This window comes from Emys orbicularis, chromosome 10 (genome assembly GCF_028017835.1).
Source record: "Emys orbicularis isolate rEmyOrb1 chromosome 10, rEmyOrb1.hap1, whole genome shotgun sequence".
Lineage (NCBI taxonomy): Eukaryota > Metazoa > Chordata > Testudines > Emydidae > Emys > Emys orbicularis.
In genome coordinates, this window is record NC_088692.1 from 15,878,012 (window position 1) to 15,901,076 (window position 23,065).

General features: G+C 39.8%; 1 protein-coding gene across 1 annotated transcript in view; it reads right to left on the reverse strand.

Annotated features, from left to right (window-relative positions):
- CYTH3 (cytohesin 3) overlaps positions 1-4,949 on the reverse strand; it is a 39,752-nt gene extending 34,803 nt beyond the window's left edge. Inside the window, exons 1-2 of the mRNA XM_065411985.1 lie at positions 4,912-4,949; positions 4,365-4,431 (exon numbers count right to left, since the gene is read on the reverse strand). Of these exons, the coding sequence (XP_065268057.1) occupies positions 4,365-4,431; positions 4,912-4,949 (105 nt within the window). The remainder of the gene's footprint in view (positions 1-4,364; positions 4,432-4,911) is intronic.
- Positions 4,950-23,065: the final 18,116 nt, after the last annotated feature.

Genomic DNA, 23,065 nt, shown 5'->3' on the forward strand with positions numbered 1-23,065 from the left:
GACTGTCCTGTCCAATTAACAAACCCCTTCCCCCCCTTCAGACAGAATCTCCTCTAAAAGACAATCTTGGAAACAGTACTTAACAGAAACAAATATTTTATTATGAACCGCACATGAAAAGGGGGGGGGGGAACTTGGACGGGGGCTTGTGTGAGATGGGTAGGAAAGGACTTTTCAAACTTTGTGGAACGAGAGCCTTCTAGTGCTACAGCAGTCTGCAGGGGTTGACTGAAAGTTTTAACGGCCCTTGCCGCCCCTCCTTCTTTGGACTTTGGATGAGGGGGGTGTGGGACTTTGTGGCGGGGGAGGGCGGTTAGAGATAGACTGCAGCGGGGCTCTGTCCTCCTGCCTCCGGTCTTGCAGAACATCCACAAGGCGCCGGAGCGTCTCCGTTTGCTCCCTCATTAGTCCAAGCAGGGTTTGAGTAGCCTGCTGGTCTTCCTGACGCCACCTCTCCTCCCGTTCCATGACTGCTCGGTGCATTTGTGACAAGTTCTCCCTCCACTGTGTCTGCTGGGCTGCCTGCGCTCGTGAGCAGTCCATTAGTTCATAGAACATGTCCTCACGCGTCTTCTTCCTCCTCCTCCTAATCTGCGCTAGCCTCTGGGAGTGTGATGCCAGGCTGGGTTGGGAGACAGTCGCAGATGTGTCTGTGGGAATGGGAAAAAGGGAGTGAATTCCTGAGACAGATAAATGAAGTTGCTAACAAAGAACATAGTCTTTCTCTGTGAACAACACCATGCACTGCACCTTTCACATGCGCACTCAGGACAAGGTCGAATTTTTGGCCCTCGCCTTCAGTGCCTGGGGTCTTGCAGTTGCGATCTGAGAAGCGTGGCAGGACACCTCAACTTTTGTAGCAGGAAAACATGGTAAGCCGTAGACTTGTGGCAGCTTAAAACTTTAATAGTAGCACTGGGCTCCTTTCGCATTGAAAGCAATGCCACTCTCTGCTGGCAGCAATCAGGGAAGCATGAGCTCTGCCCCTGTCCCACCACCTCGCGGCTGTCCCAGGGAAAGATCCCTGTATGCTGCCCCTCTGCCGCCTCCATCGCGTGGCTGTAAAGCAGTCCCAATACTAACATTCCCCTCCCTAATTCAAAGCAGGGCGTCATGTGCGACATCACGCTGATGAGGATCTCGGAGAGCGACAGGGGACGGATGCTTCGGGAGAGCATGCAGAAACCAGGGCCGTATGCCGCCATGCTCTGCCGTGCTATGATCCCGGACTACTTGATAGAGTCATGGCATGGGAACGTGTCGTACCACGGTGGACCTAACAAGATCGCCCTGCCAAGGAACCTGATGCACAGGCTTGAGCAGTACCTCCAGGAGAGCTATGCTGAGCTCTCCCATGAGGACTTTGTGTCAATTCCCGGACATATAGACCGTATTTTGGTGTAGCTGTACTGCAAGGGACTACAGAGTGGAGCGTCCTGTGGTTGCCTAATCATGAAAATCCGGACATTATTTGATTTTTTTTACATAGTTGGGACTAAATAGTTGCCTAAGGCAAAGAAATCATGAACACCCAATTGCTGATATTATTAATATTCCTGTTGTGTTATAAATAAAAGTTTATATGTTTAAATGAGTGAATGAAAACCCCATTGCTAACAATATAAATATTCCAGTTATGTTAAAAATAAATGTTTAGATATTTAAAGCACTCACTGCTTGATCCTTCCCCTGATTCGGTGTCCGGGGAAACGGATGGGGACGGTTGGTAGGGGATCTCGGTAAGGGTGATGAAGAGCTCCTGGCTGTCGGGGAAATCAGCGGTGCCAGCGCTGTTGACTGCCTCGTCCTCCTCATCTCCTTCCTCATCTTCCCCGTCCGCTAACATTTCCAACGAGGAACCGGCCGTGGACAATATCCCATCCTCAGAGTCCACGGTCAGTGGTGGGGTAGTGGTGGCGGCCGCACCTAGGATGGAATGCAGTGCCTCGTAGAAACGGGATGTGTGGGGCTGGGATCCGGAGCGTCCGTTTGCTTCTTTGGTTTTTTGGTAGCCTTGTCTCAGCTCCTTGATTTTCACGCGGCACTGCGTTGCATCCCGGCTGTATCCTCTCTCTGCCATGGCTTTAGAGATCTTCTCGTAGATCTTTGCATTCCTTCTTTTGGAGCGCAGCTCTGAAAGCACGGACTCATCGCCCCACACAGCGATGAGATCCAAGACTTCCCGATCAGTCCATGCTGGGGCCCTCTTTCTATTAGATTGCACGGCCATCTCTGCTGGAGAGCTCTGCATCGTTGCCAGTGCTGCTGAGCTCGCCACGCTGTCCAAACAGGAAATGAGATTCAAACTGCCCAGACAGGAAAACGAATTCAAATTTTCCCGGGGCTTTTCCTGTGTGGCTGGTCAGAGCATCCGAGCTCGAACTGCTGTCCAGAGCGTCAACAGAGTGGTGCACTGTGGGATAGCTCCCGGAGCTATTACCGTCGATTTCCATCCACACCTAGCCTAATTCGATATTGCCATTTCGAATTTAGCGCTACTCCTCTCGTTTTGGAGGAGTACAGAAGTCGAATTTAAGAGAGCTCTATGTTGAACTAAATAGCTTCGTGGTGTGGACGGGTGCAGGGTTAATTCGATGTAACGGCGCTAAATTCGACATAAACTCCTAGTGTAGACCAGGCCTTTGAATAGAGTGGATCCCATCCAATAAAAAGACCATTCTGTGAAGTCACCTCCCCTTCCATTTGTGCTCACACAATTATCCCACTTATTTCACATTCCTGATCATGCAGACTGCCTTCTCTCCTATTTGTGATCAAAAACAATATTCCTGTTGCAACAATAGCAAATTACTTCTATGAAGAGCAACATTAGGAAAGTATTTAATGTATTTTTAGCTCCCGTGAATTCAACATAGCACTTGCAAAGATAAGCCAGCACCATGTGACCACCCAGCTCTTGCAGACCACCGCTGTTTCACAGACTACAGCTTCAGAGTGCTGATGTAAACCCATTTCCAACAGATAAATAATGTTATAGTAGAAATGTGGCCAGGACTTCTACACATAGGAATAATTTCACCCACCTGTGAACTATAGCCATCACTGCAAGAAAAGTACCTGAACTCATTTTTCAATTTGGCCACAAACCTTCTAGGCAGTAAAACAACAGGACACTTGAAAGCATGGCACCCCAAAACAAAAACAGAAAGGAGAAAAAAAAAAAAAAAAAAACACCCGCCAAAAGATACAGGTGAAAAAGAGGAAACTATGGCCTATTAATCTAAATAAGATTATTTAGAAGAAAAAGACAATTTATAGGTTATAATAGCCTAAGTAACATACAGAGTTGTTAACTGAAAACACTGCTGTAAGTGAACCATTAAGTCATCCAAATATATTCAAGTTCAACATTCTTGAGAAGGAATCGTACCAAAAACTAGCACAGTGACCCCAAGCTTTAGTAAGGAAGATTTTTGGGGGAAAAATATGATGTTAATATAGATATCATTCAGCTACTCAAAATCCAATCCTAATGAACTCAGAAAGCAGTAAACAATACATCAGGGGAAATACACAATGGAAATTAGGAAGGGTAAAGAAGGGATCTGAAGAGCAATTAGCCAGATATGTTAAAGCAACAAGAAATTCTCAGTTTATCAGGAGGAGACACCTGCAAGAGAATTGGTGAGTCCTAGACTATGAGGGGGAAAAGGGAACAATTAAGGAAAATAAGGACATTGCAGAGAAGCTAAATGATGTCTTCACATCAGTCTTAACCCTAGACATACATTTCTTCAAATAATAAGCTAAGAAATATTTTTTTAAGTGATTACTATGTTTCTACTTGCAATTATTTATGTAAGTGCTATTTATGAATGCACTTAATTGCACATTAGCATTTGTGTATATAAATGTAGTGGTTTATATGAGCAGTTAATTGTGAGCACAAATTAAAAAGCCAGGTAGGAGACTATATAACAAAGGGCTCCAAACTTCTGACCAAACTGTAAAATATTTTTAGGACTGAATTTAGCACATCAACACAGAATATCTCCATCAAGTGTTATCAGGTCTCTATGCAAGCGTGCTACAATGAGTATACTGACAAACTTACCTACTGTATTTAAAATTCTGACTACAAGAAAGATGTTTGCTCTAATAGATATATAATTTATTATTATTCTTTTCATTATCATTGTAGTAAAGGGTGGAGACCATTAGATTTTGGGCCCATCTTCATGATGATTTTGCAAGACCATAAAAGTGTCCTGATGAATGTTTGGGGAGTTTTAAAATGCACCGTTTAATTTAACTTTAATTGATTACCACCAGTATGGTCTGCATTTGCCAAAAATAATATCATTAACAATAACTTAAATCCTGACAAATACAAATTGTACTACCTTCTTAGGGTCCATGTTGAATTTCTTCCTTCCCATAGCTATTTGCTTATTTCTCTGTGTAGTTTTGCTATTCATTTGGAAGACCAAAAAAAAAGAAAAAAAAGATTATCAGCTGCTCTTGCTGAACGCAATAATTTAAACTCTCTGACTTTATTTATATTTTCAACTTTGTTTTTAATATTTTATTTTTATGTAGTAAAAAAAAAAAATCATAGTATCATAAGGCATTTACTTCCAAAAAGTGACAACCAAAAATAGTCTATTATTTAAAATCATGTTACAAAGAGGACCCACTAGTTATCAGTTTCACAGGATCACAGGTAGTACCTATGGAAAATTCTATCAGATCAGATCAAAGTCCATCTTTCTGCAAGGGCAAAATAAAAGCTGTATGATATCTAAATGGATTCTGCAGATCTTAAAACAAGCCAAGCAAAGATTTATAAATATCCAGTTTTTGGTAACACAAGCAATTTTTGTTTCCTGTTCCTGAAACACCTTTGCCAGTATCTTATTACTGAGTGGAATGCTTGTCAGAGTTACTTACCTTTCTTCTACACTAGTCAGATTATCAATTTCTGTCATAACCTCGGCTATTTCAAATTTTAACCTCTGCCAAAAGAAGGAAAGGAAAGTAAGTTAACCAACCAGTATTAAAGCATTTTTAAAGATATTCACTCTGCCATAAACAAAGTTAATGTGATCAATGTAGATTTCATTTTATTTACGAGTCAGTAGAGCTGTGAGAGAATTGCACAATCAGGGCTCGCTAGAATTAGTATTAAAAAAGAGCAGAGCCCTCTATTCTAGCTTGAAAACTCAATGTGGAAAAGAGAGGCTCTACTGAAAATCTTACTTGGGACATCCTAATAGTAATATGACTAGATTAGCAAGGAAAGGAAGGAGGAGAAGGCCACATATCACGTGCAAAGACGGTGAGCTGAAGATATCATACTTTTCTAGATGTGGTCCCTACTCTTCCCTTTTATTACCGGCCTTTGCAAAAATTAATCATAATGCAGAATGGTGGTGAGGGTTTTCTGCAATAAATAGCAGTGGGATTTTTTGTGCTATCCAAACAGGAATCAATAAAAGTTGTTGCCCATTTGGGATATATGGTTTGAACTTTACACCAGCATTAATTCATAGATAGACATTTGTATCTTGTCACTAGAACTCTACTGGGCTCTCTTGTCACTGAGCTCTACTCAGACCATTAGATCCAAAAACCTCCTCCCAAAAGCAACTTATGCTGAGATTCTGTTCTGACTCTCAGTCCAAAATTCACTGCTTAGGGCCATCTCTCCTGGCCACTGATGCCAAATTCTTAATCTTTCATAGTGTATTTCTCTTATCCTTTTTCATAGTCTCATTGCCAATACAAGTATTATAAGTTTCAGTATGAAAATTCCCTCCTCCAATATCTCAATTCACTACTTCCCACAATCATCTCCAGTATTTCTGTATATGAAGTATTAACTATACAAATGAAGTGTATGTAGATACACACAATGTATTATACAGATTCAGGGTAAAATTTTCAAAAGTGCTTGAATGACTTAGGAATTTAAGGACTTGTCTACAAAATTAGTTTACAGCAAGTTGGGGTGTGAATCTAGCCCACACTAGCCTGCCACGGACTGACTGTTTGTAATGTGTTTTAATCTATTCCTCTTTGAAACATGACTAGTTAGATCAAAGAGCATCAACAAACTGTTAATGCATGTCAGCACAGTGCACATGAACAGTTAGTCTGCAGCATGGTAGTGCAGAGTAGATTCACACCCCAGTTTGCCGTGAAATCATTCATGCAGACAAGCCTTAAGTCTCACTGAAAGTCAGTAAGATTTAGGTTCTTAAATCACTATGTAAAATTTTCAAAAACGCTTAAATGACTTAAGAATCTAAACTTAATTAACTTTCAAGTCACTTAAGTGCTTTTGAAAATGTTACCAAACAATATATAATTATAAATACATCATAACATATTGCTATAACATTAAATGTACTGATGTAGTCTTCTTTGCATCTTTATCTGACAGATAAATAAATTACCTCAATATCATCAATTAGTTCTTTTTTCCTGCGACGAATGTTTAAAAGTTCTTCTCTCTCTTCTATGGAGAGATCATCCGGTACTGAAAATAAAGCAAATTTATATACTATTATCAATCGCAGACAAATTAAAGAAAAGCAATTTTTACAAGAAAATGCTTTAGCTAAAAATATGAGGGGAAAAATGGCATATACCCATTGTTACTGAACTTCCACTTTATAAATCATAACTAAGGCAATTCATTGAATTAACATCACCCCCAAAAGATTCTAGCATTCAAAGAAAGCAATACAGCTGTTGGGGACTCATTATCATATAATGGGTCTTATGACTTGGGTCTACACTTAAGTGGCCAAATTCATAAAAGAAATCATTGGAATTATACCAGCGATGGGCCAAAGTTGTTCGTATTTTTTAAAAAGGAGATTCCTAAAATTACCCTATGTAGGTTTACAAAATGTATTATGACTTGTAAAGTACATGCATTCATCAAATCTTTCAGGAAATAATTACAATATTTATATATAGGCTCCTTATGGAGATGTGGTCTGAAATCAGCCCCAGGATACAAGATTAAATTTTATTTGGTTGCTTTGTATGGCAGGTACTGTACTTGCAATACTGCTGGCATCTTTAATATCAATTACTTTTATCAGCAGGTAACATTTTTATTCATTACAGATAAGGACACAGTTGGAAAACATTAACACAGCATCTCATATATTCAGTGTTTTACAATAACATTTTTAAAAGTTTGCCATATTTAAAACAACTTCTCTCACTGTTTACTTAGTTATACTGAAATAAGACTGCTACCCTGCTGATAAAAGTAATTGCTACTGAAGATGCAAGCACAGTGCTGTATATATCTGCAGCTGAACCTCAGCCCACCACTACTTCCCCTGTTGCCCTTGTCTGGCAGGCAGGAAACCTGAGCTATTGCTCCAATAATATCTCAGCTGTTTTCTGGGCAATCACATTTTTCCTTGCTCGTTAGTAAGCATCCTAGGCAGGGGCTGCATCTCATTTGTTTGTACTACACTAAAGACATTGTCAGTGCTCAATAAGCAACAGTATTCACATTTCTTTCTGATTTTCATGTACTGTGGTTAACAGTTTGAATGCTAGCTGTTCTCAAGGAAAAGTTTTTGTTTTAATTAAGATGACAAAGCAGCTTGCCTCACAAGCTCAGTAAAATGCAACTATTACAATAATTAGCAAGGGTTCTGCACCAAGTGAGATGTGTGACAAATGTAGTAATTTTAAATGGCAAAAGCCTTCTCCTTTTCTAATGCACATGCATTTAGCAGGCTATAGAGACAGACCAGAAACAAAGATTTGGGTTTATTTTTAAATATATTTGAAATTTGAAGTATATCTTCTTCTGATAGTCAATGGTCAAGCTCCAATTGTAAAAGTTTGCAATTTTTTTATATATATTCTCAACAGAATACAAAATTAAAATGGCAACATTGTCTATAAGCCACTACTAACAAGTGATCTCATTTAACTGTTCCAGGTACAAACATGATTATATTACTTGCAATTTAGGAAATGGTCAAGTCTTTTGTTAAAAAAAAAAAAAAAGAAAAAGAAAAAAAAAATTTTTGCCTGTTTTTTCCCCTATATATTTCTCACTGGAAACCCATCCCCTCTTAAAAAAATTTCTCAGAACAGATACTGACACATCTGAAACACAGGATCATTCATTTTACATCAAGCTTTACAAAGAGATGTATTGTCTTTTACATACAAGTCTTAAGATTTAGAACTGCCAAAAATCTTGAGTTTGTTTAATAAGCAGTCTAACACACACACACGTGCACACACTCTTCAGATTAAGTTATTTAACTGATTTAGACTAATAAAAATGAAATGAATGTTATATAATCTCAACTATCAGAAAGTCAGTTTTTTAGCTGGGAAGTTCACTCAAGTCTCCCTAAAAGTGTTTTTGCTGTGTTATATGGTTCCTCATTTTTATAGTTTGCAAAAACATATACGTAGTTAAGAAGTCACAGTTCCAGTAACAATTTAAAGTATTAATTAAATTTTAAATTAATGAAATCTAATGTCTACAATTTTAATTAAAAGGGTATAAAATATTTAGATATCCTACATAGCTGCTGCTTTTTATTTCACAGTAAATTACAAAATCATTACATTAGCTGCCTTTATGAGTTCTTTACACAGCAGAATGTTGCATTAGTCTTGTTACAGTTTCTCTTGGTAGTTTCATGTTGTTTAATACCTGACTGAGAAAGTTAAAGAGTCAAATCTCCACTGAAAACTAATTAAACTTCTACTCTGAATTGACAGGACTTATGCCTGAATTAAGTACTGTAGGTTCAGGCTGTCCAGTATAGGGAAAAGAATTACTCCATTATTTTTGTAGAATCTTCAAATATAGTGTTTCATTTCTTCTTATAGCTCTATAGCAGCAATACACAGACATGCTGTTCCCAGACACAGACACATCAATGCTTATATGATTAATGATATTGTCGCACAAGAAGAAAAGTAAAACCAAATGGATTCATACAGTTTTCTGCTGCCCTGGGAAATCACAAATTATCCATTTGCCGGATGGAAAAGGAGAAAAATCAACAGGGAAAGAAGATCCTAAACAGGGTAATTTAAGGCAGTGGTCCTCAACTTATATAGCATTGTGCCTCACTGCCAGCAGCCCCGACCATGGACCCCAGACCCACGCCGCATGGGGCCAGCCGGCTGCCCACCCCAGATACCCAGTGGTTGCTCCAGAGCTCGCAGGGCCAGGCGGCTGCCCCGGAGCTTGGATCCTGCAGGGCCGGCCAGCAGCCTCGATCCCAGACTCCCACCATGTGTGGCAGGCCAGCAGCCCAGACCCCGCCATGCTGGGCAGCAGGGCAGCCGGGAACCCGGACCCTGCCATGCGGGCTGGCCTATAGCACACAGCTGAGCTGGGACGCAGCAGTGTGCTAATTGGGCCACATGCAGCCTGCTAGCCACTGGTTGAGAACCGCTGCTTTAAGGCTTGTCTACACTGCCCTGCAGTTCGGATTAAGGGGGTGTGAATAGCAGTGCACATCAAAGTGCTGCACTGTAACTCCGCTGTATGGGCACTGCAGGCACAAATGTAAAGGTTCCAAGTTTGCACTAAAGTAGTTCTTGCTCCACCACAGACTTCCTGTGGGACTTCGGGCAAGTCAGTTAGGACTTGTCTAGACGGAGCGTGTGTGGCAACCTGGGCATAAATCTACAGTGCATTAGTATGACAGACACTAACAGTCCGTGTGGATCCTGCTACAGCACACTAGGAGTATCCCATCAGAGTAGATCAATGAGCACTGCCGAACTTTTTAGTGCATGGTAGCAGGCTTCACACAGACAGACAGTGCATGGCAGGCTAGCACATGCTTGCACCCCAGCTTGCTACACGTCCTCCATCTAGACAAGCCCAGAGTCCCTCGGTGTCTCAGTTCCTCATCTGTAAAATGGGAATAATAGTATTTCTGTACCTCAGGGAATGGTTGTGATAAATGCACTAGAGACTGTGAGGCACTCAGATACTACTGAAATGGGAGGCCCATATGAATACGTAAAATTTGATTAAATTAATTAAAAGGTTTATCATAGATAAAACATGTCATTTTTCAATGTGAGAAACACCAAAGTAGTATTTCCCTCTGATATCATTCAATTCAAAATAATTAAAGTCACACACACAAAAAATATTTGCAACAGTACTAGCTAGATCAAAAGTCACCACAGTGATGTTAGAGTCTTCTCCGAACAAAATAGCAGGCAAATCTAGTTTAATTTTTTTGAAGGTGCCTGCCACCATTATATCGGCACCGCAGGTTATGCCAGGCAGAAAGTCATTTCTTCTGGAAAGATAGCAGTGGCCACTGTGGTATCAACTGCAAGTGGAATCAGCACCTTTAATAAATTCCCATTTATAAATAAATAAAATTGCTGTTGTGCTTAAAAGGTTTGAAAATGTCATTGAGATTTTTGGCATGCAGATTTCTTGTGCCTTCACAGCAAGCTGACTAAAATGATCCTATAAGTAGGCTCCAAATCCACTGTTAGAATCATAGAATATTAGGGTTGGAAGAGACCTCAGGAGGTCATCTAGTCCAATCCCCTGCTCAAAGCAGGACCAACACCAACTAAATCATCCCAGCCAGGGCTTTGTCAAGCCGGGCCTTAAAAACCTCTAAGGATGGAGATTCCACCACTTCCCTAGGTAACTCATTCCAGTGCTTCACCAACCTCCTAGTGAAATAGTGTTTCCTAATATCCAAAATAGTTACAGTCAATAGACCTCAATGACTTCCAATAAACATTCTACTGTCAAATCATTTCAGCACGTCTAAATAATCCACATACCTTCTTGACCTGTAAACGAAGAGACAAGGTGGGTGAGGTAATATCGTTTATTGGACCAACTTCTATAAATGAAACAGACAAACTTTCAAGCTTACACAGAACTCTTCTTCACCCATCTTATCTCTCTATTATCCTGGGACCAACACAGCTACAACAACACTGCAAACAATGTAAATGAAGATGCTTGAGGCAGTCTTGTCTGAGTGCAAGCAGCATTCTGGGAATATTCTGTAGTTGAAATTCTGTTAACTAACACGTGTTTTTCCTTTTTAAACTTAGATACAGATATGGAACTATACATAGGCGTCTCTCAGAATACAAAATTACGTCTTTCTTCTGTATTACTCATTACTACTCATTTTCTAGATATCATCTTTGAGTCATTTCCAAAATGACTGAGGCTCAACACTTCTGAACACAACGTATACAGGGTGGGAGGAATGAACGTGTCCATTTAAACAATAAAGCCAAACAAAAACCTTCATGGACTTTTTGATGGAAAAAATATTTCAGTATAGTGAGTAAACTGCAACAATCACATTTTGAGGTTATCTTCAAATCTTTACACAAGGGCAATTTTCCATGTTAATGTAAAAGATATTGTTAGCTCGGATTGAATAATTTATTATCATGAAGACTCAATCTTGCAGACTAGTAAATGTGAAGTCAATATATTAACTAAATTTTTACTGAAGTTTAAGAGGGTTGTTCACAGTCCAAGTTATATGCTTAGCCAGTTACTAAAGAGAAGGAGATAGATATACAGAAAATACAGAAGAGCTGAGACCCTATAGGTTAGAGTTAAATAGATATTGCTCTTTATAAAAATAGCATAGTGAATTTTTTTTTAAATCCGATCATGCCACTTGGCCCATCTTCCCTCAAATCAGTTTAACTGATTTTAAACACCTGAAGTAAATTTTCCATAAGTAAACTTTCAACATCATAGGCAGAAAAAAAATACCAAACAGGACCCTTCATAAGTTACTTCAAATGACAGTACAGTTTTAATACAGATTTTTTAAGAGCAATCATGTAATCAATCCACACCTTTGTAGTTCACTACAGTAACTCCACTGGAGACAGTGGTGTTTTACACTGCAGCTTGTATTACAAATACCAAATTAAAGTTTAAGAGAGTGATAGCATCATTACCACACATGAGAGAAAAAATAACCAGAAGCCTCTAGTCTTTAGAGACTTGCATCAAATATGCATTTCTCTCCACAAGCCCGCCTAAAAAGTGTGAAAACCAAACCACCAATATTTTTTGAACGCTGACAACTTAAAATGTAAAACATCAAAATAAATGGAATCCATAAGTCATGTGCAAGCCACAACATTTTATATTTCTGTTTGCCAATGATTTATTTCAACCATCCTTTGTACTTGGTCTCTCTAAAGCATAACTTCTTGGAAAGGTGGTGAGATCTTGTCTTCATACTTATTTGGTAAGCACCTGAAAAACTGCTGGAGTTATTTATATATTAGCTGTTCAACTGATCCATTTTGGAGAAAAAAAGCTTCAAAAAATCCTATATACCCCTATTTGCACATAAAGGAAAGAACTGCAAGAAAACCACTTCAGAAATAATTTGAGAATAACAATCTATATTTCAGTACCCTTGAAAATGCAATATATTCAAAACAGCTATGTCTACAGAAGAATGTGACACATACCAGTAGGAGCAAGAAAGCCCCAAAGGCGAGAGACGACTAGGAACACATCCCACTATAGAAAAAGAAATCTAATCTTTCTTTTCCAAGCCCAGATCTTTGATCTCACCATACTCTTCAGCAGCAAAGATTAAATCACTTCTGGTACATTGATGATGCCATGCAAATAGCCTGGGGTGGATTCTTTAGTTTAGCAAATCCTACTTGTTGGCCTGTCTTTCAGTCTTCACTCATTGGCTGAGATGTGAGAATGCAACCTCAAGGCGGGAAGGCTTTATCTGGACTGGTAGAAAAAAAGGGTATAGAGCCTTCTTTAAGGATCCCCCCTCCTTTGGGAATTGGGAGGGGAAGCATCACCTCAGCTGGTGAGCAGGCTGGTAGGGGTCAGGTAAGCCACTATCCCATGTAGGGTGACAAGACAGCAAGTGTGAAAAATCTGGACGGAGGTGGGGGGTAATAGGAGCCTATACAAGAAAAAGACCCAAAAATCAGGACTGTCCCTATAAAAATGGGACATCTGGTCACCCTAATCCTATGTGCACCATGGGGAGGGTATATCACCCCTGTCCCTTTGGCCTGAGTCCCCTCTTATGCCCAGTTAGTAGCTTCCACTCACCTACCCCTAGGATTAGCATAGGATTGGGTTTTGTGGTCTGCTGTGGGCAATTGTACTAGCTGCTTTTTTAGAGATTGGAAAGGAATTTTCCCCTCATTTACAGATGGCCAGAGCAGGATGGTTCTTTGTTTGTTTGTTGTTGGGGGGTTTTTTTGCCTTCACCATAGCAGCTCAGAGCTCCTGTGGGACAGGTCAGGAGGTAAAGTTAAAGATGTCACAATTTAGCAGGTGGCCAGTGCTAGTACTTGTTCCACTTAGGGTCCAGTTTTCTGATAAACCGGAATTAGAAGTGGAGTTTGTGGGAAGGCAGCCCCTAAAGAAGCTAGGGCTCCTAACGTATGGTATAGAGGAGACAACCCCTTTTCCCCTGCCCCTTAGCCTTCATAATAGGAGAGGTAAGGAGGGGTCTCAGCAGTGGGCTGGGACCAGCTGTGCAGAAGGGTGGGGATGATAGCAGCCCTCCACCCAGGGCCGGCTCCAGGCACCAGCTTGGCAAGCAGGTGCTTGGGGCGGCCTCTCGGAGAGGGGCGGCAGATCCAGCTATTCGGCGGCAATTCGGCGGACAGTCCCTCACTCCCGCTCAGAGCGAAGGACCTCCTGCCGAATTGCCGCCGCAGATCACGATCGCGGCTTTTTTGGGGGGGGGGCTGCTTGAGGCGGCCAAAACCCTGGAGCCGGCCCTGCCTCCACCACAGAGGAAATGATGGAGGAAGAAATCATGACCTGTACAGCATGAACTTTTGCTGGTTAGTTCCCAGATAAGTTAAGTAATAAAGCTGCGGACTAATTAAACTATGTCCCTTACATTTGGTCTTTCTTTCTCCCTGTCCAGGATAATTGTGCCCTGCTCCCCTGTAACTGATTCCAGAGTTAAGTCTGTGAAAGAGAGAGTAAAGCAGCTCCCAGCCAGCAAAACAGAGATCCTACAACAACATATGAACCAGTAACAGATAGAACATGAAATTATTGCCCAATCCAATTTAAGAGACAAAATAAATTATAGGAATCGTGGAGTTAACTGGCATCATTGTTTCTGAAGGATAAAGGTTTTCCTTAATACTCTTCCTAAAACCCATCTCCCTCATAAGAGAAAAGTAAACCCCAAACTGCTGCAGTACTATGTTAGAAGTTGTATTCCCATCCCCAGTAAAAAGTGATCTAACAGATTTTGAGCTAGCTATAGCAGCTGATATTTTAGTATAGGTATATTGATATTTACAATATGTAAGATCAATAAGCCCTTCCTTGTCCAAAAACTACATTTGTACAGCATCTATTGGCCTGATAACTGTATGCCGCATGGAAAATTAACATGTATACAGCTGTTGGAACAAAACTGGCCATTCCAGTCCATTCCTCTGAACAGATAGTCTCAGGGTGGTCTCTCCCACTCCCACCCCACCCCCCTCAATCCCTCTTCTATTCTATTAAATCAACAGAGTATTTTCAAGCTTTTAGACAAGATGTATAAACAAAAGCTGTGACCACACTTGTGGTCATTAAAGACTCCATAGACATTTTCGTAGGAGGATAACATCCTGGACAGATTCTATTATGCAGACAGAACATGATTTCCCAAAATTCCTACTGTAAACTTAGCTGGATTTCACAGTAGTCTTCAGTTTTTGTCCTTGACTATTGTGCTGCAATACTGTGTGCCGTTTAACAGCTGCTGTCTTCCATCCTTATCCTAACAGCGGCCACATTGTAGTTGTGGATGAAGATATTCCTAAATACAAGGAACAATGCAGTATGCCTTTCACATGCCAAGTTACCATTCAGTCAATGGGAAAAAGGAATTCAGGAATGTGTCCACTATACTTTGCGAAAGTACAAAGAGCACTGCAGAACCTAGACCAGGACCTCAGACTCCCAACCACCCATTCATATTCTGTAACTACTAGACAATGCTCCATTACAAGAAGTTATTGATCACCTAATTTCATTCTGGGGGAAGGAGATATTTTAATTCTTGTTATAAGCATCACAATCAATCATTATTTGGCCTATCTGGATTTCTTCCAGTAATATGAAAAGAACTTCACAAGTTGATATTGCTTCTATTGGCACATTCAAGTGTATATTCAGGAAGTCAGAGGAAACATTGTTCCCCTCTACCATGACTTGTAAACTTTTTAGATGTATGAATTTGGGAAAGTGATTTACTCTGTAAGGAGGACTCATCAGATTTAGTATATTAAAAATAGGGTAAAATAATCTGGGTTACTCTTATATGTACTTTATCATAAATTCGTAGGGTAACTGCACTTTAGGAAGGAAATAAACTCTTGTAAACCAATTAACTGGTTATTTCTTTACCTTTTTTGGTCATTTTATTAGGGTTTGGTTAAGTTTTTCATATGGTCAGATAGTGATCAAATTAACATTACTAGTCAAGCAGCAGGGAGAGAGTTAGTAGCTCAGAAGAGGTTGGAAGGTCAAAGTCTAGTAAGATTGCTTTGGAGACGGGGGGGGGGGCACCAAAAAAAAATAAATCTCGCTACAGCTTTCTCCACTCAGAAAAGAACCTACAACCCACACAACTTCACAAAATGAAACTGAGAAGCTAAAGTAGAGCAGCACCCCACAATGCCCACACAGTTCAAACCAATTTTTAAGATGGTTTTAGCTCATTATAATAATAATGGCTTCTCTCTCTCTCTCTTTTTTTTTTTTTGGTAATACTGTGGGTTTTGAGGATGTTTTTTTAAACCAAGAATCAACACAGTAAGAGATGTACTATAGGTTTAGTCTAACTTGAAGGCAGGATGTATTTTAAAGAAGAACCAAGATCTTTCTTGAGAATTTACTAGGCATGAGACAATGTTACTACTGGAGAGAGAGGATTAGTATTTTGCACTCCACAGAAATGGCAGATGAGGTCAGTAAGAACCTAGCAGTTACAATATCAGTGCGGGTTTTTAAATGACCATTTAGAGACTTTAGATAAATGGTGGGGCTGCCCCAGAATGAAGCTTTTGGGCCCAGGGACACAAAAATATTTTAACAAAAAGTAGTAAATTACCGATAGGGCTTGTCTACACTACCACACGGGGTTGATCTAAAATACGCAACTTCAGCTACTTGAATAGTGTAGCTGAAGTCAACGTACTTAGATCTACAAACCACGGTGTCTTCACTGCGGTAAGTCGAGAGCTGACGCTCTCCCGTCGACTCCACTTGTGCTTCTTATTCTGGTGGAGTACCGGAGTCGACAGGAGAGCGCTCAGCGTCGCTATACTAGATGCAATAAATTGACCCCCGCTGGATCAATCGCTGCCCGCCGATCTGGTGGGTAGTGTAAACAAGCCCATAAACATGCCTTTTCCTGCTTATCTGGCACCGGGGGGGGGGGGGGGGGAAATCACAAAACTACTAAGAAATTCCTTATTCCTTGCAGCCCACATTTTAACACCATCTTTTTGGCATTCAACGGATGTACACCTTGCCTGCACAGAGATGGTTTGGGCGAGGCCCAAGGTATTTTATCCTTGATAAGCTCTTATTAAGACAAGAGATAGCTGTGGATTTTAATGTTACCTGGTCATCATTGGTTCAGTTCTTGAACTTCTTAGAGACAGCTAAGGAAACATCTATCCTTTCTTTTTGCCACTTCTAATTACACTATTAATACAAAAAGTCTTTAATACTGAAAAAAACATGTATATTTTCTATTCCTGACCATGCTTCTAGCAATTACCACAAACAGACAGTATTGATGACTATGATTAAGTTGCATTTTTCCTGGTTTTGTGTTTTATATTTCAGCAATTTATCCTTTTGTTAATGCTTAATCACATTTCCATTAGAAAAACCAAAACATTTGCAAAAATGAAGCAAAGGGTCAATCTTCAGGCAAGAAAAGGAAGACAATTCATTGCTGAGGTTATCACACTATTTTGAAAAATACTAAACACCTTTGCAGTCTCCCCTCCCAGAGCCTTAGGCAGGTGTGGTGCAGAGTTTTGGGGGGCAGGTTCTGGGTGGCATGAGTGACATTATTGGCCCGCTGGGAGGATTTGAGGACTGGCACTGGTTCTAAGACCTCATCTGCCATTTCTGTGGAGTGCAAAATACTAATCCTCTCTCTCCAGTAGTAACATTGTCTCATGCCTAGTAAATTCTCAAGAAAGATCTTGGTTCTTCTTTAAAATACCATACCATTCTCTCACTAGGTTCTAGAAGGGAAAATCTATAATGCAGTTACAATATCAGTGCGGGTTTTAAAATGACCATTTAGAGACTTTAGATAAATGGTGGGGCTGCCCCAAAATAAAGCTTTTGGGCCCAGGGACACAAAAATCTATAATGGCAGCAGGCCGTAAAAGAGATCCAGTTTGGGTCTCATCTATCTCATCCACCTCGGAGTTGTGAAGGATATGTATTAAGGTTATAACAACCAACAATAATGCACTTTTATGTAGAAATCATTGATTAAATCGAGTCTTCCTGACTAGTGATTTAAATCGATTTGATTTAAATCAAATCCATCCTGTCTACCGGATTCAAGTATATGAGGACAAGTCTATAAAACTTCAGCCTGTTTCTGAATCACCACTCCATTGTGTCTACTGCATAGACATACAGTGGTGATCAGCATTACTTCTATGATTACCGCAATATACTATTGTTGGAGAGGAGAAAACAGTAACTTCAGGTTAATGTAAATAAGCAAAGCACCTCACCATGCAAGTACTATATGCAAGAAAATACATACTTCTGCCATATTAAATACAATGGGTGAATTCACATTACCTCCTTTTTTTCCTTTGACTTTCAGCCATTTAAATATGGAAACTGGTTACTGCACCATTTATTTTGGTTTTCCACTTTAAAGAGAAATGGAAAAACCTACTACTGGCATTACAATTGGCTCAGTGTGGTTACAGTATCAATGCAAGTGTCAGAGACATTCTCATTACAAAAATAAATCAGTCCTTAAGCCTTCCATTTAGATGGCATCAGACCAGCAAAATATTGTCAAACAGAATCCAATATTGCATATATATATATATATATATATTCTGTTTGACAATATATATAATTTACAATGCAAGCTACATGGCAGAAGCTTGCAGAAATCACAGAATTTTAGGAGAACTCAATTCAGGGGAGGAGGGATGCATCTATGGAAGGGAAGGGGAGAATAATGTTACCTAATTTTGCATTGAAAGTCAGACATTTTAAAGCCTTTTTTGTTCATAGTACATTACATAAAAAATAAATGATGTTACCACTACATTTATTTGTTCACGAGTACAATGATAGGACAATTCTGAATTTTCTTTAATGACTTCCATGTCAAGGTCAAGGACATGATTTACCTTATCACTTCAATCATATTTTAGCAGCCCAGAGTGAGAGAATGTTCTAGTAGTAATGCCAAGAGACCATGAGTGACAGCAGACAAAAACAAAGTAGATATGCAAGAGTGAGATCTTTTAACCTGTGGGATAGTCTTCAAAAGAGAAGTGATGAACATCCTACACTTTGGTCATTTAAGACTTTGCCTGCTAAAGCATTAGAAAGTGTATTACTGTACAAAAAAAACCCAGGTTGGCAGGGTTTGGATTAGACAATCTTACTAGGCCTTTTTCCACCTCGAATTTCTATGACTGTGCAATTTGCTTTTACCTGAGGCCAAGCACATAGACAATGCTGGCAATAGCTTTAAAAAAACAAACAAACAAACAAAAACTGCTTAGTTTTAAAAGCTTGCAGGAAGACAGAATTTCAGTTAGGCAAGTTTTAAACATATTTTTGCAAGTCTTTCAAACATTTATACTATACCACTTAGCATGCTAAAAAATTTCTAGTTTAAATCCAGATTAGTAAACTAGGAAAGTGTAACTTCTTTTGAGAGCTTTTACAGTTTTCCACTTAGTGTGAACTCTGTTACCAGAATACCTAATTGTACAACTTCTAACAGGAAATGGGTTCTAGACATAACATTCAGAGCTAGATTTTAATCCTTCTCACTCTTCACGCCCATCTCCACATAAATGCAGTCTTGCGTCTAATACTGCAAAACATCAGTATTTTATCAGACAAAGATTATCATCTTCTGTCCCTCATTGCCTGAGAATGCTGAATGCCTTACCCTGTTTAAATTTATAAAAAAGATCATTCAAAAGATGATCACTCAGACTACGAGTGCATTTTAGGCACTATACAGCTCTCCTCAAACTATACATTTAAACAGAAATGACTGGAGCAACTTCTCTGGATAGAATACATTCAAGATAAATGACATGAATGTCATCAGTTGTGACAAACATTTCTGCACAGTTCACTAGAAGCTATATCCTTTGCTAACAACAATATATCAAGCTGCCGAACTCTAAGGAATATTAGTACAAAGTAATACAATTACTGACATTTGTCTTTGACTGGAAGCAGATTACAAAGCACCTTGCAGCCACCAAAATCCAATGCCAAGTGTGTTCCTATGATATCAGTCATGCAAAGATCCCAATAAATATATATGAAATAAATCAGGAGAAGAAAAAGAAAAATGAAAACAACTGTGTAGATCCTGTTCAACATGGAACCAGTTTCTACTTTCAGAAGAGGATGTTGAAGGATAGGCAACATACATAAGAACATAAGAATGGCCATACTGGGTCAGACCAAAGGTCCATCCAGCCCAGTACCCTGTCTACCAACAGTGACCAATGCCAGGTGCCCCAGAGGTAGTGAACCTAACAGGTAATGATCAAGTGATCTCTCTCCTGCCATCCATCTCCACTCTCTGACAAACAGAGGCTAGGGACACCATTCCTTACCCATCCTGGGTAGTAGCCATTAATGGACTTAACCTCCAAGAATGTATCTAGTTCTCTTTTAAACCCTGTTATAATCGTAGCCTTCACAACCTCCTCAGGCAAGGAGTTCCACAGGTTGACTGTGCGCTGTGTGACGAAGAACTTCCTTTTATTTGTTTTAAACCTGCTGCCCATTAATTTCATTTGGTGGCCGTAGTTCTTATATTATGGGAACAAGTAAATAACTTTTCCTTATTCACTTTCTCCACACCACTCATGATTTTATATACCTCTACCATATCCCCCCTTAGTCTCCTCTTTTCCAAGCTGAAAAGTCCTAACCTCTTTAATCTCTCCTCATATGGGACCCGTTCCAAACCCTTAATCATTTTAGTTGCCCTTCTCTGAAGCTTTTCTAATGCCAGTATATCTTTTTTGAGATGTGACCACCACATCTGTACACAGTATTCAAGATGTGGGCATACCATGGATTTATATAAGGGCAATAAGATATTCTCCATCTTATTCTCTATCCCTTTTTTTAATGGATTCCTAACATCCTGTTTGCTTTTTTGACTGCCCTGCACACTTCGTGGACGTCTTCAAAGAACTATCCATGATGACTCCAAGATCTCTTTCCTGATTAGTTGTAGCTAAATTAGCCCTCATCATATTGTATGTATAGTTGGGGTTATTTTTTCCAATGTCCATTACTTTACATTTATCCACATTTTGTTGCCCAATCACTTAGTTTTGTGAGATCTTTTTGAAGTTCTTCACAGTCTGCTTTGGTCTTAACTATCTTGAGGAGTTTAGTATCATCTGCAAACTTTGCCACCTCACTGCTTACCCCTTTCTCCAGATCATTTATGAATAAGTTGAATAGGACTGGTCCTAGGACTGACCCTTGGGGACCACCACTAGTTACCCTTCTCCATTCTGAAAATGTACCATTTATTCCTATCCTTTGTTCCCTGTCTTTTAACCAGTTCTCAATCCATGAAAGGATCTTCCTTCTTATCCCATGACAACTTAATTTATGTAAGAGCCTTTGGTGAGGGACCTTGTCAAAGGCTTTCTGGAAATCTAAGTACACTATGTCCACTGGATCCCCCTTGTCCACGTTTGTTGACCCCTTCAAAGAACATACCCTCTGTCTCTCCCCATACCTCCGCCCCCATCCTGCCCCAACATACATTTGGAATTGTACAAGAGGTGCTTCAACAGAGGTATTCAAAAAGTGAGATACAAGCAAATGTGTATGGGGGGAATTATTTTAGATAAGACATTTCAAATATGAACTAGGAAAAGAGTGTATGCTCATAAAGCCAATGACAGATATTACTACCACAAAATAAAAAGAAGCCTGCCATCCCATAATAGATTTAAAATTATAGGAAAGATCTATTAAACAAAACAAAAAACAGTCTTGAATGTTACACAGCACTACTGACCTCAGCTATACATTTTGTAAGACAGACAGAGATTTACAGAACTTCTCACAAAGGCAGAAGCGTAGAATAGTGTAGCTATTTCAGAATAAAAAGAACAAGGAGTACATGTGGCCCAAATAAATTTGTTAGTCTCTAAGGTGCCACAAGTATTCCTCGTTCTTTTTGCTGATACAGACTAACACGGCTACCACTCTGAAACCTATTTCAGAATAATTAAACTGCGGGCTGCTATTGACATAATTTGACCCCACAGGACTCCATCTTTTGAGGTTGTCTTCATGACACTATTTTTTTTTTCTGTGTACTCCCAGAATTATTTTGCTGTTCAAACTTACATGATAAATTAAATGGAAACTGGAACATCTCATTTTTGCAAAGGAGGAAACACAATCACTCCCATCACTGGTGTCAATGGATATTCCTCTTCTGCAGAACTGCCTCACATTTACAGTAACACTTCCCTTATCTTGTTTTTTTCACTCTCCCACAGACAAGGTAAGTAAGGCTGGTGGACTTTCTAGCTTCTGTTTGCTCAAAACTGCATGAACCCAAAGCCAAAGTATTTAGGGAGAAACAGAGCACGAAATTTTTTTTCTGACCAAAGGTTCAACCTTTAGTAGCACAAAAGGGAAGACAAGCCATGAATGGGGGGGGGGGGGCAGGGGGGGGGGAACAGCTTGTACCAGAATGAATTAAAATAAAATAAAATTTTTAAAAAAAGGCATTAAAGGTACTATATAACAAGTTTAAGTGAAGACAAAACAAAAGTGGTTTTGGTTTGTAAGTGACCTATTGCTCAGTTTCATGTATTTGTTTTTAAAACATTATGCCACAGAGTTAAGGGATTTTTGTTTTAATTTTCTCGCAAGCTCCCTCCTACGCTGCTGCAAGACAAAGCTTCAGCTACAAAGGTTTCCTTCCAGTTCTCCTCCCATATTTTTCACCCCAAAATCTGTCACTAACTCCCTGCCTAGCTCATTAATTCCCCTTCCTACACATATCTCCACTCATTTCTGTTGTGCACCTTGCCCTTAGCGTTCCATGGGATAGGCCCAGACTATCCTATAATCTACTATCTGATGTGGCTTTTGAAGACACAAGTTTCCCCATAAGCCACTTGGTTTTTCTGCCACCCTGAAAGGGTCAGCACGGATTCACCATTTTAAAACATCTGTTTACATTTCTTCATATTGTCTTCTTATTGTCAAAACCAATGGGCAAGTTTTAGTCCTGAACACATGCATCATTAATTGATTTCAGCTATGCTACTTACTGGTTTTCAAAACTAAGTCTTAGACCCAAAGTCCATAGCAAAATGCCCTATTAACTTCAACAGGACCAGGATTTGGCCTTTGTTGCTTAACAGGCTTCTTCTTGTTCTGTATACCATGACTGCATATGTAGGCTCTGATCCTGCACCACAGAGCCCTATCTAGCTGAAAAGTAGACTACACAGTTGCTACCACACAGAAGCCACATGAGTCTTTCTGGCAACACAGCTATGGAGGCTACTTTCAAGGGTCCCCCCTCACTGGTAACCATGTAACGAAATATTATGCAGTTACTTGTAGTTGCCCCTTTCCTAAGAGCAGGATTTGGATCTCATCAAAACATGGGGGTAAGTTTTGCTCCCGTTGACATTTGTCCGTGGGGCAAAATTTCAGAGGCACTAGTACAAGCATATGCTTTCTGGCTATCTGCTTAGTTCCAGAGCTCAGCCACAAAGAAACGATAGACTCTAAATACTGAAGTTTACTTCC